General features: G+C 35.9%; 1 protein-coding gene across 3 annotated transcripts in view; it reads left to right on the top strand.

The window, feature by feature from the left end:
• GOSR1 (golgi SNAP receptor complex member 1) overlaps positions 1 to 14,556 on the top strand; it is a 55,084-nt gene that overhangs the window by 13,595 nt on the left and 26,933 nt on the right. For all 3 annotated transcript variants that reach the window (XM_059907875.1, XM_059907876.1, XM_059907877.1), the window contains exon 6: positions 2,264 to 2,338. In XM_059907875.1, coding sequence (XP_059763858.1) covers positions 2,264 to 2,338 — 75 coding nt within the window. The remainder of the gene's footprint in view (positions 1 to 2,263; positions 2,339 to 14,556) is intronic.

Genomic DNA, 14,556 nt, shown 5'->3' on the forward strand with positions numbered 1-14,556 from the left:
CTATGTTTCTTATATTTAGTCATAGGTACTTTGTACAACATATAGGAGTGAAAAAAATGAAACATTTTTGCCATATTAGGAATTTTGGAATATTTTAGTTCTCTGGCACATATAAGTCTTGTGTCTAATTTCTGTATAGTCTATTTACATAGGTATTTTAAAGAATGCGCTGAGAATCAGTGTAGCGGACAGCCTTTAATGTGTAGGCTTTTAACTACCACGCAATTTGTGGGAATTGCTAGACTACGTTCCAATGTAATAACTTGTTTTCTAAAAGATGATCATAAAAGAAACATGTTCATCCATTTACTAAACTATTTCCTGATTACCAGCCATGAGTAAGATAATATGTCAGTCACAGTAGAAGGCAGAAATGGAAAGATCAACATGGCCCTCTAGATGCTAGAGGGGAGTAAGGCACATACTCAAATTAATACAATACATGGCAGAACATGATTAGTGAAATGAGATACAGTAGTAATAACTGACATTTAAGAATTTTTTCTACAATTATACACTGCTATTTCATATATTCTCTCTTTTTTGGCTTCATATAATCTTTTGGTATAGATATAAATTATTAGTCCCATTTTATAAAACTAGGTATTAAGAGTTATCTAAGGTTAACTGGCTAGTCATCAGTCTTTCAAGTCCAATGTGTTCTTGGTTATATCATGCTGCTTTTCCTGGTGTTTTCTTCCCCACTGCACTTTGCACATCAGCCCTACTCTCAGCCAGTGGTTCACTTTTAGCAGCATGACCCTCTTTTTTCTTCTTGCAGTGTATGTGCAGTTACTTAAATTTTTTATTTTGTTCTTGATACTTTGTAAGTAAAAACTGAAACGTGTAAGTGTTGATAGTAATGATACAAAGCATTTTCTAGTAAATTGTAATGAACTTAAGACCAGGATAGAAATCCTTAAGTATGCCACAACTGGCAGATCTTTAGCTTCCTTTTTGTGTTCCTTAGGCTTCAGTTGATGGACTGCATGTATCGTTGTGAAGGGAAACATTCCATTTCAATACCTTCCCCACCCCATGTGCTGTGTAGTAATCAATCCAAAGTATTATTCGCGGACTTACCCGGTGGTGCAGTGGTTAAGAATCTGCCTGCCGATTCAGGGGACACGGGTTCGAGCCCTGGTCCGGGAAGATCCCACATGCAGCGGAGCAGCCAAGCCCGAGAGCCACAACTACTGAGCCTGCGTGCCATAACTACTGAAGCCCATGCATCTAGAGCCCGAGCACCGCAACAAAGAGTAGCCCCCGCTCACTGCAGTTAGAGAAAGCCCGTGCGCAGCAACGAAGACCCAATGCGGCCAAAAATCAAAAAAACAAAAAACAAAAAAAACCCCAACAAAGTATTATTCCCACTTGGGGAAAATAAAGATATAGGAGATAATAGACAAAGAAAGGAAAAGTAATGGCTTTAAAGGCCTCTGCTTTCCTCATCTTTTACAGTATCCTCCCAAACCTTACTCTTCAAGATGGACAATGCAAAGTTTTCTGAAGACACTGTTCTTCCACACCTCATGATGCTGCACACGCTCTGCTTCCTTCCTGGAATAATCTTCCACTTTTTATAACTAAATTATCACTCGTTCTACAGGGTACCCTTTAAGGATTTTCTCTCTTTAAGAATGTTTCTGTATTTCTCACAGTCTCTCTAATCTACCTCCTGCCCTATAGAAATGACTACTCTCTTCTTTTGTATGTAACTATTATAATAGTTCCTATTACACTGAATGACAATTATATAATTTATGTACCTCTCTAAACTGTCTATGACCAACTTGTGGCTAGGTAGCATGTTTTACTATTGTAATGTCTGGTACCTCACAAATGTTGAATAAATATTTGCTGAGTTAATGAATAAACGAATGAATGTATATTCTCTTTTCATGTACTTTAGTGAGTTGGAATTTTTGGCAAATGATACAAAATAAACACTTTTAGAAGAGTTATTAATAAATGTATATAAAATCAAAAAAAGGAAAAAGTAAGATTTTTGTTTAAGAATGTTGGATTATTTTGGTGAAAAATAATAAACTTAGGCCTAAGTTAGAGAGCCATTCATATTTATCCATTTATGATAGATGCTATTTTTAGAAGGAAATGAAAAGGATTATACATTTTAATTGTTTATTCAAAACTATGGAGAGGCTCAATTTGTCCACTTTGGATATTACTTGAGTCAATCATTTAATCCTTTTTTATAACATGTACCAAAAATGTTCTTAAGTTTTCTTTATTTTTGTTCTAGGTCATATAAAAGTGGGTCTGGAGTAAACAACAGAAGAACTGAACTATTTTTGAAAGAACATGACCACCTTCGAAAGTAGGTATTATTGAAAAAATGCATACTATATAGTACCTACTTATTTATTTACATGTATAGCAAACATTTTATGGTGTTTATTATAGTAAGTGCTTTATCAATGCTAATTCATTTAATTCTTCTAATGATCCTATTGGGTAGAAATAGAATTGCACCTGTTCTGACCATAATTAGGAACGATATGATGCTATCAGATATACAAAATATGCATTCATTACTTATTTGTTACCCGTAATATGTCTTTTATTGCCTTAATGTTTGTTTTCTTTAGCAAGTCTATTGCTCTAATACTTTGTCCACTACTATACATTACTAGTAATAATAATAGTAATAATATTGATACTGACTTACGTTTGAATGGCCTGATACCACTTATATATGTCAAGAAGCTTTACAAAGGGTAATTGGCCATACATCAAATTGGAAGAAAATATCTTATCTTCCAAGAACTCAGAAGAAAATACCTAAAATCTTGGATGAACGACAGAGGTATATATATATATATGTATATATACACACACACACATATATATATATATATATATTTATACACACACACATATATATAAAAACAAGCCACCATACTCTATCCCTGCTTTATCTATTTTTCTTCTGAAATACACTGGTTTCTTTAATTATTTTCTTTGTATTTTGTTATAGAACTTAAGGATCAGAAAATTACTTCTCTCTCTGAGCTCAGCCTCTAAGCACTTGAGCAGCTAATATCCATGATAGTTAAATGATATGAATTATGTTGATATTTGCTGCTGAATGTCATAAATTAGTCATGTCCATATGAGCTTAAAGTACTGTTCAATTTGTTTTTCTTTAAAGATTACCACTTTAAATATGAGCTGTTGAAATCAGAACATGGAAAGATCAAGACCTTTTTAGTAGAAGTCTGAGTGCTTCTAGTGTCAGAAAGTTGTTATTTCTTAATATATTAAATATTATTGATTGGCACAAGGGGGCAGCCTTTCCTAGAGTATGTTTAGTTTATAGTTATTTATAGCTTTGGTAGTTCTTTTTGTATTTGATAGAGACCACCATAAAAAGAATTTTGCGTTATATCCAAAACTATATTAATATATTCTTGGGGTACAGAGTAATTTAAGGAATAAGATACTCAAGTAGCATAAAAATAAATATTAGCTTGCATTAACATTTTTATATTTATCAACCCCAAAAGAAGTTAAACAGAAATACAATAGTTTAATTACTTTAAGGATGATTTGATGCTGAAAAGAGTATACCAGAGTTATTATATAAATTGATATTCTTTATTTCATTATTTCAGAACACATTGTTTATTATAAATTTTATATGAAAATTTTAGTTTTGCATTCATTTTAGTAATTCAAAGAAAACCCTTCAGGAGTTTAATATTGTCCATTTTACAGGAAAATAAATATAATAGTTCAGGGGCACACAGCTTAAGTAATTTGTTTAGGGTTATAAGAACGATAAGAAGATTGGCAATCAAAAGGGGTTTTTTTTGTTTTTTGTTTTTTTTAAAGAACTCAACTTCAATTTACTTTTTTTGTTTTTTTTTTAAATTTTATTTATTTATTTATTTATTTATTTTTGGCTGTGCTGGGTCTTCGTTTCTGTGCGAGGGCTTTCTCTAGTTGTGGCAAGTGGGGGCCACTCTTCATCGCGGTGCGTGGGCCTCTCACTATCGCGGCCTCTCTTGTTGCGGAGCACAGGCTCCAGACGCGCAGGCTCAGTAGTTGTGGCTCACGGGCCTAGTTGCTCTGCGGCATGTGGGATCTTCCCAGACCAGGGCTTGAACCCGTGTCGCCTGCATTGGCAGGCAGATTCTCAACCACTGCGCCACCAGGGAAGCCAATCAAAAGGTTTTTACCATTTTGTTTCTCAGGTGATTTTATGTATGATATACTTTACATATATTCCTTTCAGCATTCTTGTGAGAAGTTAGTATGTGCTCACTCCATACAGAGAGAAACTGAGGCAGGATGAAGTTGAGTGGAACGTGAGCTGATAAATGAGGGGAATTGTTAACACTAAAGCTTAATCTCAATAACAAGAGTTTAGTCATTGCTCTCAGTATTAAAACAGAGCTTCCAAATATGTTTTAGAAAAATCAATATTTTGTGTAAATTACAAATACTTGTTAAGTAATAAAATAATATAAAATTATGGACTAACATATATACAAAGTAATAATGATATGAAAAAGTTTCTCTCTTTTTTTCAATGTTGTCTCTCTTTCATTTGCTAAGTGCTTTGAGGAAGAATTTTTTTAGAATAACTTTTTAACATAAGAGCTATATGTACTTTTTATAGTACTCATTTTAGAAAGTATGAATAATAATTCAGCAACACAGAAAAGACAAGTTGAAACACTTATCAGTATAGATGCTATACCATTTTTTACTCATCAGTAGATTTTGAGCCTTTTCCCATGTTATTTGACAATTTTTTTTGTTTGTTTTTGAATAGTTCTTTTAACTTTTAATAGTGTACATATCCTATAATACAGATAAACCATAATTCATGTAACCTAATGAGTGTTGGCCTTTTGGATTATTTCTAGTTTTTATTATTGTACATACTGAAGTCTTTGCATGTATCCATAATTATTTCCTTATGATAAATTCCTAGAATTGGCATTGCAGGACTAAAAAATATATTCATTTTTAAAGCTTTTGATATAGTATTGTCAAAATTCCCTCTAAAGTTTTGCTACTTTAGAGTCCCATTAGTAGCATATTCTACCAGTGCTCTCAGGAACAGTTACTTGATTTTTTTCTAACTCATGCCATGAAGATAGGCAAAAATTCTCAGGCAATAGATTTTTTTTTTAAATAAGAAATATATTTTCATTAGAGAAAACATAGGTTAAACAGCCAAGCAGAAGAAGCATAGGTGGTCCAGTGGTTAAGACGTGAGCTTTCACAGCCATGGGCCCAGGTTTGATCCCTGGTCCGGGAACTAAGATCCCACAAGCCCATGGAGTGGACAAAAAAATTAAAAAAAAAAAAGAAGAAGAAGAAGTAATAGTTAAATTAACCTAAAAGTGAAATGGACAGCAAGAGATTATGTATTGCAGCAAGACCATTTGTAATGAAGAGGCCAGATTTGCTGTTAGGGTACTTTTTAGTTTGATCTTTCATGAATAAAGGTGTTTTTTTTAAACTACTCAGTAACTCAACTCATTTGATTTTGTGCAGTAGGGTCATACTTTTCATGGCAAAAAGCATATTTACATTTTTATTTGGTTCTTCATAAAATATTTTTTCATGTTAATGTAAATTTCTACAACTTGCTTCAAAAGTCCATATTTTTGCCTTGAAAAAGAGTAAAGCAATTTTTATAAATGAATGGTAAACTTTATTAGAAAAAACTGACTTTGTAATGAATTGTTTTTAAAGCTTTTCTTAATATTCTTTTTGTCTAAAAATAAATGTTGTTAGCTTGTAGCAGTTTATCTTACAGAAGATAGTAATTTCTCTTCCTATTTGGTGGATAAGCTAGCTTTCATTGTTTTTTGTGTTTTTTTTTTAAGATTTAATTTTATTTATTTTTGGCTGCGTTGGGTCTTCGTTGCTTCGCGTGGGCTTTCTCTAGTTGGCAGCGAGTGGGGGCTACTCTTCATTGCGGTGTGCCGGCTTCTCATTGCAGTGGCTTCTTTTGTTGGAGAGCACGGGCTCTACGTGCTCAGGCTTCAGTAGTTGTGGTGTGCGGGCTCAGTAGTTGTGGCTCGTGGGCTCTAGAGCGCAGGCTTAGTAGTTGTGGCGCACGGGTTTAGTTGCTCCGCGGCATGTGGGATCTTCCCTGACCAGGGATCGAACCCTTGTCCCCTGCATTGGCAGGCGGATTCTTATCCACTGCACCACCAGGGAAGTCCCTAGCTTTTTTTTTTAACTTGTCTTACCCTGATTCTCAGTATGTCAGAAGAGAATGCTGGCTTTGAATGAGTGTCAGGCTTGTAGCTGTTTGTTTTTTGCTGGACTGTGGATGCATTCCTGTGAGCTATTTGGTTGCTGTTTAGATTAACTTCCTTTATATGTTTGTTCTCTTTCATTGCTCCTTTTTGAAAGGAGTATCTGAGTTAGTTTTGTATTTCAAAGTTCTTTTTTTTTTCCCCTCTAAAGAACTTTTGCCTGTATGATCTTTTCTCTCCATATTTATTTTTAAAGGGTGTGGGACTGATTGTATTATTGCTGTTTTTACAGCTTTTTCTTTAGAAGAGTTTTGTCATTTTGAATAAAACATGTCTTCCACATTTACCTTAATGAAGTTGACAAATTTCAGAGTAGTGGTGAGAAACTTGGATTAGGAGATAAGTGTACACAAATAGAAAGAGCCTAGCCTCTTGCTGGACTTCTTTACTGCCAGCGATCATCACCTCCACGTGAAAATTAGCCACCTTTTACCAAGGCTGCTGCCTCCATCTTCTCATCTGTGATTGTACCACTTCAAAAATCTTCAACTCTAACATTTCACTCTGACCAACACATTTTATTCTTCCAAGCCTATCTGCAGCGTCACTAGCTTCTCTTTTATATTTTTCTTCTTACCTTTAACCTCTCCTACCCTCGCTAGCTTGGATCTCATAGTTGATCAACTGAAATATTCCCAACATTTGGCCTTTTCTGTGCTCCTCTCTTTTTCTGTACCCTAGCAAAATGCCAACCCGATCCACAGTCTACTGTTCTACTCCTCTATCTAAGGGTTAAAGAGAAAGCACCCAATATACAGATTAACTTTGTTTTAGATTCATTATTTCCAACCTCGTCTGAGTATTCAGCATTGCCCAGTACCTTTTGCTTGCTTGACTCAGTTTAGTTGTCTCTCTCATTCTTTTCAAGAAATTTACCAGGACTTCCCTGGTGGTCCAGTGGTTAGGACTCTGCACTTCCAATGCAGGGGGTGCGGGTTCAATCCCTGGTCGGAGAACTAAGATCCCACATGCCACAGCACGGCCAAAAAAAAAAAGAACTTTACCAAAATGTCTCATTCCCCTTCTTGACTTTCTGGTCCCTCCACCTAAAAGAGAGGTCCTTAACTCCTACTTCATTGAAATTTTAAGGTTCTTTCTCCTTAGTACAAATTCACATACAGGAATACCCTTCTTTTCCTGTAGTTTTTAGAGGACGAGTTTTTTTACTGGGAAGGCTGAATACATCCATCTGGCTTTTATCTCTGTCCTTACCTGCTACCTCAGCTATTTTACTCTTCAGTCATCTTCTATACTGGCTCTCTCTAGTTTATAAATACACTTGCTGTCTCTGTGTCAGTACTCATTTCCTCCTTAGCCTATTGACTTCTTCCCTCACAGTCTACTGAGCATGTTGTCACTGGGGACATCAATGAGCTCCTGAAGGCCAAATCTAATATTGTTTGACTGCTCTGCCTCACTTGATACTCTTAATCTCTTCCCTCCTTGGAAACCTAGGCCACTGTAACACTGAAATTTACTGGTTCTCCACTTGCCTTTCTTATTACTCTGTTCCTTCCTGGCTGCCTTCTGATGTAGCCTCAGAATCCTTTACACAGTGTTCTCCAGGCAGAAATTAATTAGAGCTAATCCACCAGGTGAAACTTATTTGTCATCTCCCCTCTCACATTAGCCCAGTTATTTGTCCTTGACATGCATCATAACAATTCCTCCTCCCCAGAGATGGCAGCTATAAAGAAGACCTAGCAAAGAGAAATTGAAATTTTCATTCAGAAATTTATAGGAAAAGCAACTGGTGAGATTTTTATACTGCCAAGAATAATAAAATTAATGAGAGAGTTGAAGAAAGAGGAGCAAATTCTGAAATTATATAGACCCAGCTAAGAAGGTAAGCTGAGGAATTTCATCCATACTTAGAGGCTCTGTTTGTTTTCATGGAAGTACTCTGATTTGTGGGAATGGCGTGATTACAACTGGAATTGCAAACTGGTTATATTAAGCACATCACCTTAAAAATTCTTGACATTTTAAACAGACCTTTGGCAGGATTTCAAAGTAGTCAAAATATTTAAAATATTACGTAATATGTCAGTTCCTAAACTATCATTTTATTTGGTTGGATCACATCATAAGGACATACAAATAGACATTTTAGTTTTTCCTCTTACTAACTTGCCACTTTTATCTTGACGAAGATGCCTTAATGGATTTATTCCTTAAATTGGTATAATAGATAGAGAATGGGTTTTGAAGCCAAACAGATGAGAGTTTAAATCCTGGTGTGAACTGTATATTTGGGGGCAAGGGCCTTAAACCCTCTGACTCTCTACTGTCTTAAATGGGGAAAATTGAATTCTTACTTTGCACAGTGTTAAAACACTTAAAATTAGAGATAATGTGTAAAGTTTTTACCTAGTACAGTGCCTGACATGTAGTAGACCAGTTCTCAAATTACATTGAGCCTTTCTTGCCCATAGCAGCATTAGAACAGAAAAGTAGACTAGTAACTAGAATTGTGTACCTAGAGCTAGGTGACAGAGATTCCAGCCCTCTGGGGCCCTTCAGTGCCAAAATGGTATGTAGGAATAAATAACTATCAGCTAACCCTGATTATCTATTAAAGCTCAGAGTGTGTTTTTTAATCATTCTCTTCATTTATTGCTCATTGGATTTTCATTAGTATAATAAGTGGTTTATTTATTCCTAAGCTTCATTTTTAGATGGGAGTTTTCAAATTCCAGTTGCATTTCATCTGTTTCTTTGCATTTATCTGAATGCACATATAATTTTTTTGTATCAGTTTTTGTTGTTATTGTTGTTTATTGAGGTAACATTGGTCTATAACATTATATAATGAAGTTTTGTGTGTACAACATTATATTTCTACTTCTGTATATGCTACAGCTTACTTACCACCAAAAATTTAGTTCACATTTGCCACCACACAGTTGATCCCCTTTACGCATTTTACCTTCCCCTTCCCTTCCCCTATGGTAACCTCTACTCTGTTCTCTGTATCTATGTGTTTGGTTTTGTTTGGTTTGTTCATTTATTTTGGTTTTTTGTTGTTGTTTGCGTTTTTTATATTCCACATATGAGTGAAATCATATGGTATTTGTCTTTCTCCATCTGACTTATTTCACTTAGCATAATACCCTCAAAGTCCACCCATGTTGTCACAAATGGCAATATTTCATCTTTTTTATGGCTGAATAGTATTATTCCGTTGTATATATATATACCACATCTTCTTTATCCATTGAGATATTACCTCATACCTATTAGAATCGCTATTATAAAAAAGGCAAGAAATAACACGTGTTGGTAAGGGTATGTAGAAGAGGGAGCCCTCGTACACTGTTGGTGGGAATGTAAATTGGTACAGCCACTATGGAAAACAGAATGGAAATTCCTCAAAAAATTAAGAGTAGAACTACCATATGATCCTGCAATTCCATTTCTGGGTATTTATCCAAAGAATATGAAAACACTAATTCAAAAAGATAGATGCACCCCTCTGTTTATTGCAGCATTATTTACAATAGCTCACATATGGAAACAACCTAAGTGCCCATCAATAGATGAATGGTTAAAGAAGATGTGGTATATATATATTCAATTTTCATTATTTTACCAAGCATTTGTTGAGCATCTGCAATGTGGAAAGCATTGTACTGGGTGTTGGAGATAGAGAAGAGATAAAGCCTAGTGACGTTCTGCCCTGTTTTTAATGAGCTCCACTAGGATGGGAGTGGGGGGGGCAGAAGAGAAATGTTAACAGGTAATTAAAGTGCATCGTAATTAAGTTTAATGTATGGAGACGTTTGTGCATACCACTATAGTATCACATTAAAGGGAATGATTAACTCTAAAGCTTCTGAAAGGGCTTTATAGAAATAAAGCATTTGATTTGAGTCTTGAAGGATGAGTAGGTATTCACTAAAATAGACATAAGAAAAGGTTTTGGGAAAAGATGAAACTTGAACCTTATGATCATATCTTTTTTTAAAAAAAATCTATATCATTCCTGATAAATGATCAATGTGGATATATTAGAAATATCATTCATTTGTTGCCTGTCTACAAACCCTCTCCCAGGTTACAGGCCTTACTCATGCCCCTGAAAGGGCAGCCTCATAGGGAGCAAGAGAAAACAGTGGAGGGATGAACTGAGAGGTCGTAGTGTTTCTAAGATTCATCTATATGTTTTTTATATCAGTAGTCAGTTCCTTTCTATAACTGAGTACTTTCCATTTTATGATGCTATACCACAATTTGTTTATCCATTAACCCATTGATGGATATTTGGGTTGTTTTCAATTTGGGGCTGTTACAAATAAAGCTGCTATGAATATGAATATTAAAGCTCCTAATATTCTTTCTTATAGAATTCCAATTAATAAATGTACAAGGACTGATAGAAATAGAAAATCAGTAGGTAAACAGCACAGTAATAATTGGGAAAGAAAGAGTCACTAAATGGATGCTAAAATTTAGTGGGAATTTTGAGGAGAAACAGGGTACCTGCATACTCTCAAAGCATCTTCCCCAATGTTAATTAATTACAATGGGAAATATAGTAATTTTACAGTGGAGAAACCTGGCAGACACCACCTTAACTAAGCAATCTAGGTTAACATCAGTAATAAGACATATTGACATGATATACAGCCTGATATGATGCTTCAAGGGCCTGACATCACTGTATGGTATTCTTGCTAAAACTGCATAAGGTCATGACCATAACACTTTAAAATACTAGTCAGTTATTTTTGTAGAATGTCCCTCAACTTGGGTTTGTCTGATATTTCTCATGACAAATTAAGGTTAGGCCATTTTGTCACAGACTGAAGGAGACTTAGGAGACATGACAACTAAATGTAATACAGGATCTTGAATTGCATCATAAAAAGGGACGTTATGCTGACACATATATATGGAATCTAAAAAGAAAAAAAAGAAAGAAAAAGGTCAGAAGAACCTAGGGGTGAGACGGGAATAAAGATGCAGACCTACTAGAGAATGGACTTGAGGATATGGGGAGGGGGAAGGGTAAGCTGGGATAAAGTGAGAGAGTGGCATGGACATATATACACTACCAAACATAAAATAGCTAGCTAGTGGGAAGCAGCCGCATAGCACAGGGAGATCAGCTTGGTGCTTTGTGACCACCTAGAGGGGTGGGATGGGGAGGGTGGGAGGGAGGGAGATGCAAGAGGGAAGAGATATGGGGATATATGTATATGTATAGCTGATTCACTTTGTTATAAAGCAGAAACTAACACACCATTGTAAAGCAATTATACTCCAATAAAGATGTTAAAAAAAAAAAGGACGTTAGTAGAAAAATTGGTGAATAAAGTCTGTAGTTTAGTTAATATTATTGTACTAATGTTAAATTCACTGATTTTGATAATTGTACTAGGGTTATGTAAGACATTAACATAGGAAAGCAGAGTGAAGGGTGTACGAGAATCCTCTGTACTATTTTTTGCAATTTTTCTGTAAGTCTAAAATTATTTCAAACTAAAAAGCTAAAAAACCCAACCAACAGAAAAACAACTATAAGCAAAATAGGAAGGAAAAGGTTCTTCCTCAACGTGATTAAAGGCATGTACAAAAACTGTTAATATCAAACTTAAGGATGAATGCTTTCTCTCTAAAATATAAAACAAGGCAAGAATGTTTGCACTAACCACATTTTACAGCATTGTATTGGAGGTCGTAGCAAGTGCAATAAGGGAGGAAAGGGATAAAAGGAATACAGATTGGAAAGGAAGAAATAAAACTATTTTTGTCAGATAAGATTACATAAATAGAAAATCCCAAAGGATTTATCTAGAAGCTATTAAATTAGTAAGTAAATTTAGCAAGGTCACAGGATGAAAGGTTATATATAATTATAAATTCTATTGCTATACTAGCAAAAACAATTAGAAAATTAAAAATTTTTAATTCCATTTACAACACATCCCCAAATAGGAAACATTTTAAAGTAAACTGAATATAATTTGTGCAAGACCTTTATGCTGAAAACCATAAAATGCTGAGAGAAATTAAAGGAGACCTAAATAAATGGAAAACATACCATGTTTCTGGATTGGAAGATTTGCTACTGTTAAGAGGCAATTCTCCCCAAATTGTTCCATAGATTCAATGTAATCTTATTTAAATTCCCAGCATATTTTTTTTTACAATCTGACTGTAAAATTTATATGGAAATGCAAAGGACCTGGAAGAGCCCAAAAATTCGGGAAATACAAACAAAGTTAGAGTACTTGCACTATCTCAATTCAAGACTTACTATAAAGCTATAATAATCAAAACAGTAAGCTGCTGGCATAAGATGGACCTATATAGGTTAATGGAACAGAACAGGGTTCAGAAATAAACCAACTAACATATGGTCAATTAATTCCCAACAAAAGGTGCCAACATAATTCAGTGGGGGAAAGGAGAATATTTCCAACAAATGGTGCTGAAACAATAAGTAAGTCCCCTACATACGAATCTTCAAGTTGTGAACTTTCAAGGACGCGAACCTGCGTTCGCATGTCCAATCACGTAAGTTAGTTCACGTGTCTCATGTACATTGTCATGTGCGTGCATCCTCTACAAGTGGTGTGCTTTTGTGTACTTTACTGTATGGTACTGTTTATTACCAGTGTAGACTCATAGTCTTATTTTATACTCTGGGTTATAATCCAGCACTATCATTATTTTGTTCTTCAAACTGTTTCACCTTTGGCCATTGGGAGCTCCTGCAAATTAGCTTCTGTCATTTGACATGCCCCATCCTTTTTTTGAGCACTTCCTGTACTATCTGGCACGACAGTGTTTGTGGCTCATCTTGTATTTTCCCTGCCTTGGCTCTAGAACGAACCACTTCTCCAAACAACCTTGGTTCCTCTTATTGGAGAGTGGTTCAGAAACTAAGATCTGGGTGCTAGATATGCTTATTGCTATCGAAGTGTCATTCCTTCTAGGCTCTCTTTTTTTTTTTATTAATTAATTTATTTATTTATGGCTGTGTTGGGTCTTGTTGCTGTGCACGAGCTTTCTCTAGTTGCGGCGAGCGGGGGCTACTCTTCATTGAGATGCGCAGGCTTCTCATTACAGTGGCTTCTCTTGTTGCGAAGCACGGGCTCTAGGAACGCAGGCGTCCGTAGTTGTGGCTCGCGAGCTCTAGAGCGCAGGCTCAGTAGTTGCGGCACGTGGGCTTAGTTGCTCCGTGGCATGTGGGATCTTCCCGGACCCGGGCTCATATCTGTGTCCCCTGCATTGGCAGGTGGATTCTTAACCACTGCGCCACCAGGGAAGTCCCTAGGCTCTCTCTTGCTAAAAGTTTTGTGTTTTTTTTTTAATTAATTAATTATTTATTTATTTTTATTTATGGCTGTGTTGGGTCTTCGTTTCTGTGCGAGGGCTTTCTCCAGTTGCTGCAAGTGGGGGCCACTCTTCATTGCGGTGCGCGGGCCTCTCACTATCGCGGCCTCTCTTGTTGCGGAGCACAGGCTCCAGACGCGCAGGCTCAGTAATTGTGGCTCACGGGCCTAGTTGCTCCGTGGCATGTGGGATCTTCCCAGACCAGGGCTCGAACCCGTGTCCCCTGCATTAGCAGGCAGATTCTCAACCACTGCGCCACCAGGGAAGCCCTTGCTAAAAGTTTTTATCTTGAATGGGGTTGAATTTTTTCATATCTTTTAGTCTGTTGAACTGATCAGATTTTTTTCCTTTTTTGTAGTATAGTGAATTACATTGATTATTTTCAAACATTAAACCAATCTTGATTCCTAGAATAACCCCCCTTTATTATGATATATTTATTATCACTTTTATGTATTGCTGGATTTATTTTAAGGATCTTTACATTATGCTTGTGAAGAATATCTTTAGTTTTCTTTTCTTTGAAGTGTTTTTACCTGGTTTTAGTGGAAGGGTAAGACTGGCACCATTAAAATGAGTTCTTTCTGTTTGCTGAAAGAGTTTGCGCAGGCTTGGTGTTGTTTCTTCCTTAAATATTTGATAGAATTTACTATTGAATCCATCTTAGCCTAGAGTTTTCTTTGTGGCAAGATATTTAAATTACAAATTCAGTTTCTTTTGTAGATGTAAGACTATGGCTCTGTTTCATTTATTCCTGGGCCAGAGAGTGATAGGTGATTGTGATTGGCCCGGCCTGTCACACATCCATCCTTGTGGCCAATGGACTGGAACGTTTGTTATCAGAAGAAAGAGAATGTGGCATATACAGGGCTCCAGGGAAGTTATCAGCCAACTTAGTCACTTCAAT

Source organism: Balaenoptera ricei, chromosome 20 (genome assembly GCF_028023285.1).
Source record: "Balaenoptera ricei isolate mBalRic1 chromosome 20, mBalRic1.hap2, whole genome shotgun sequence".
Lineage (NCBI taxonomy): Eukaryota > Metazoa > Chordata > Mammalia > Artiodactyla > Balaenopteridae > Balaenoptera > Balaenoptera ricei.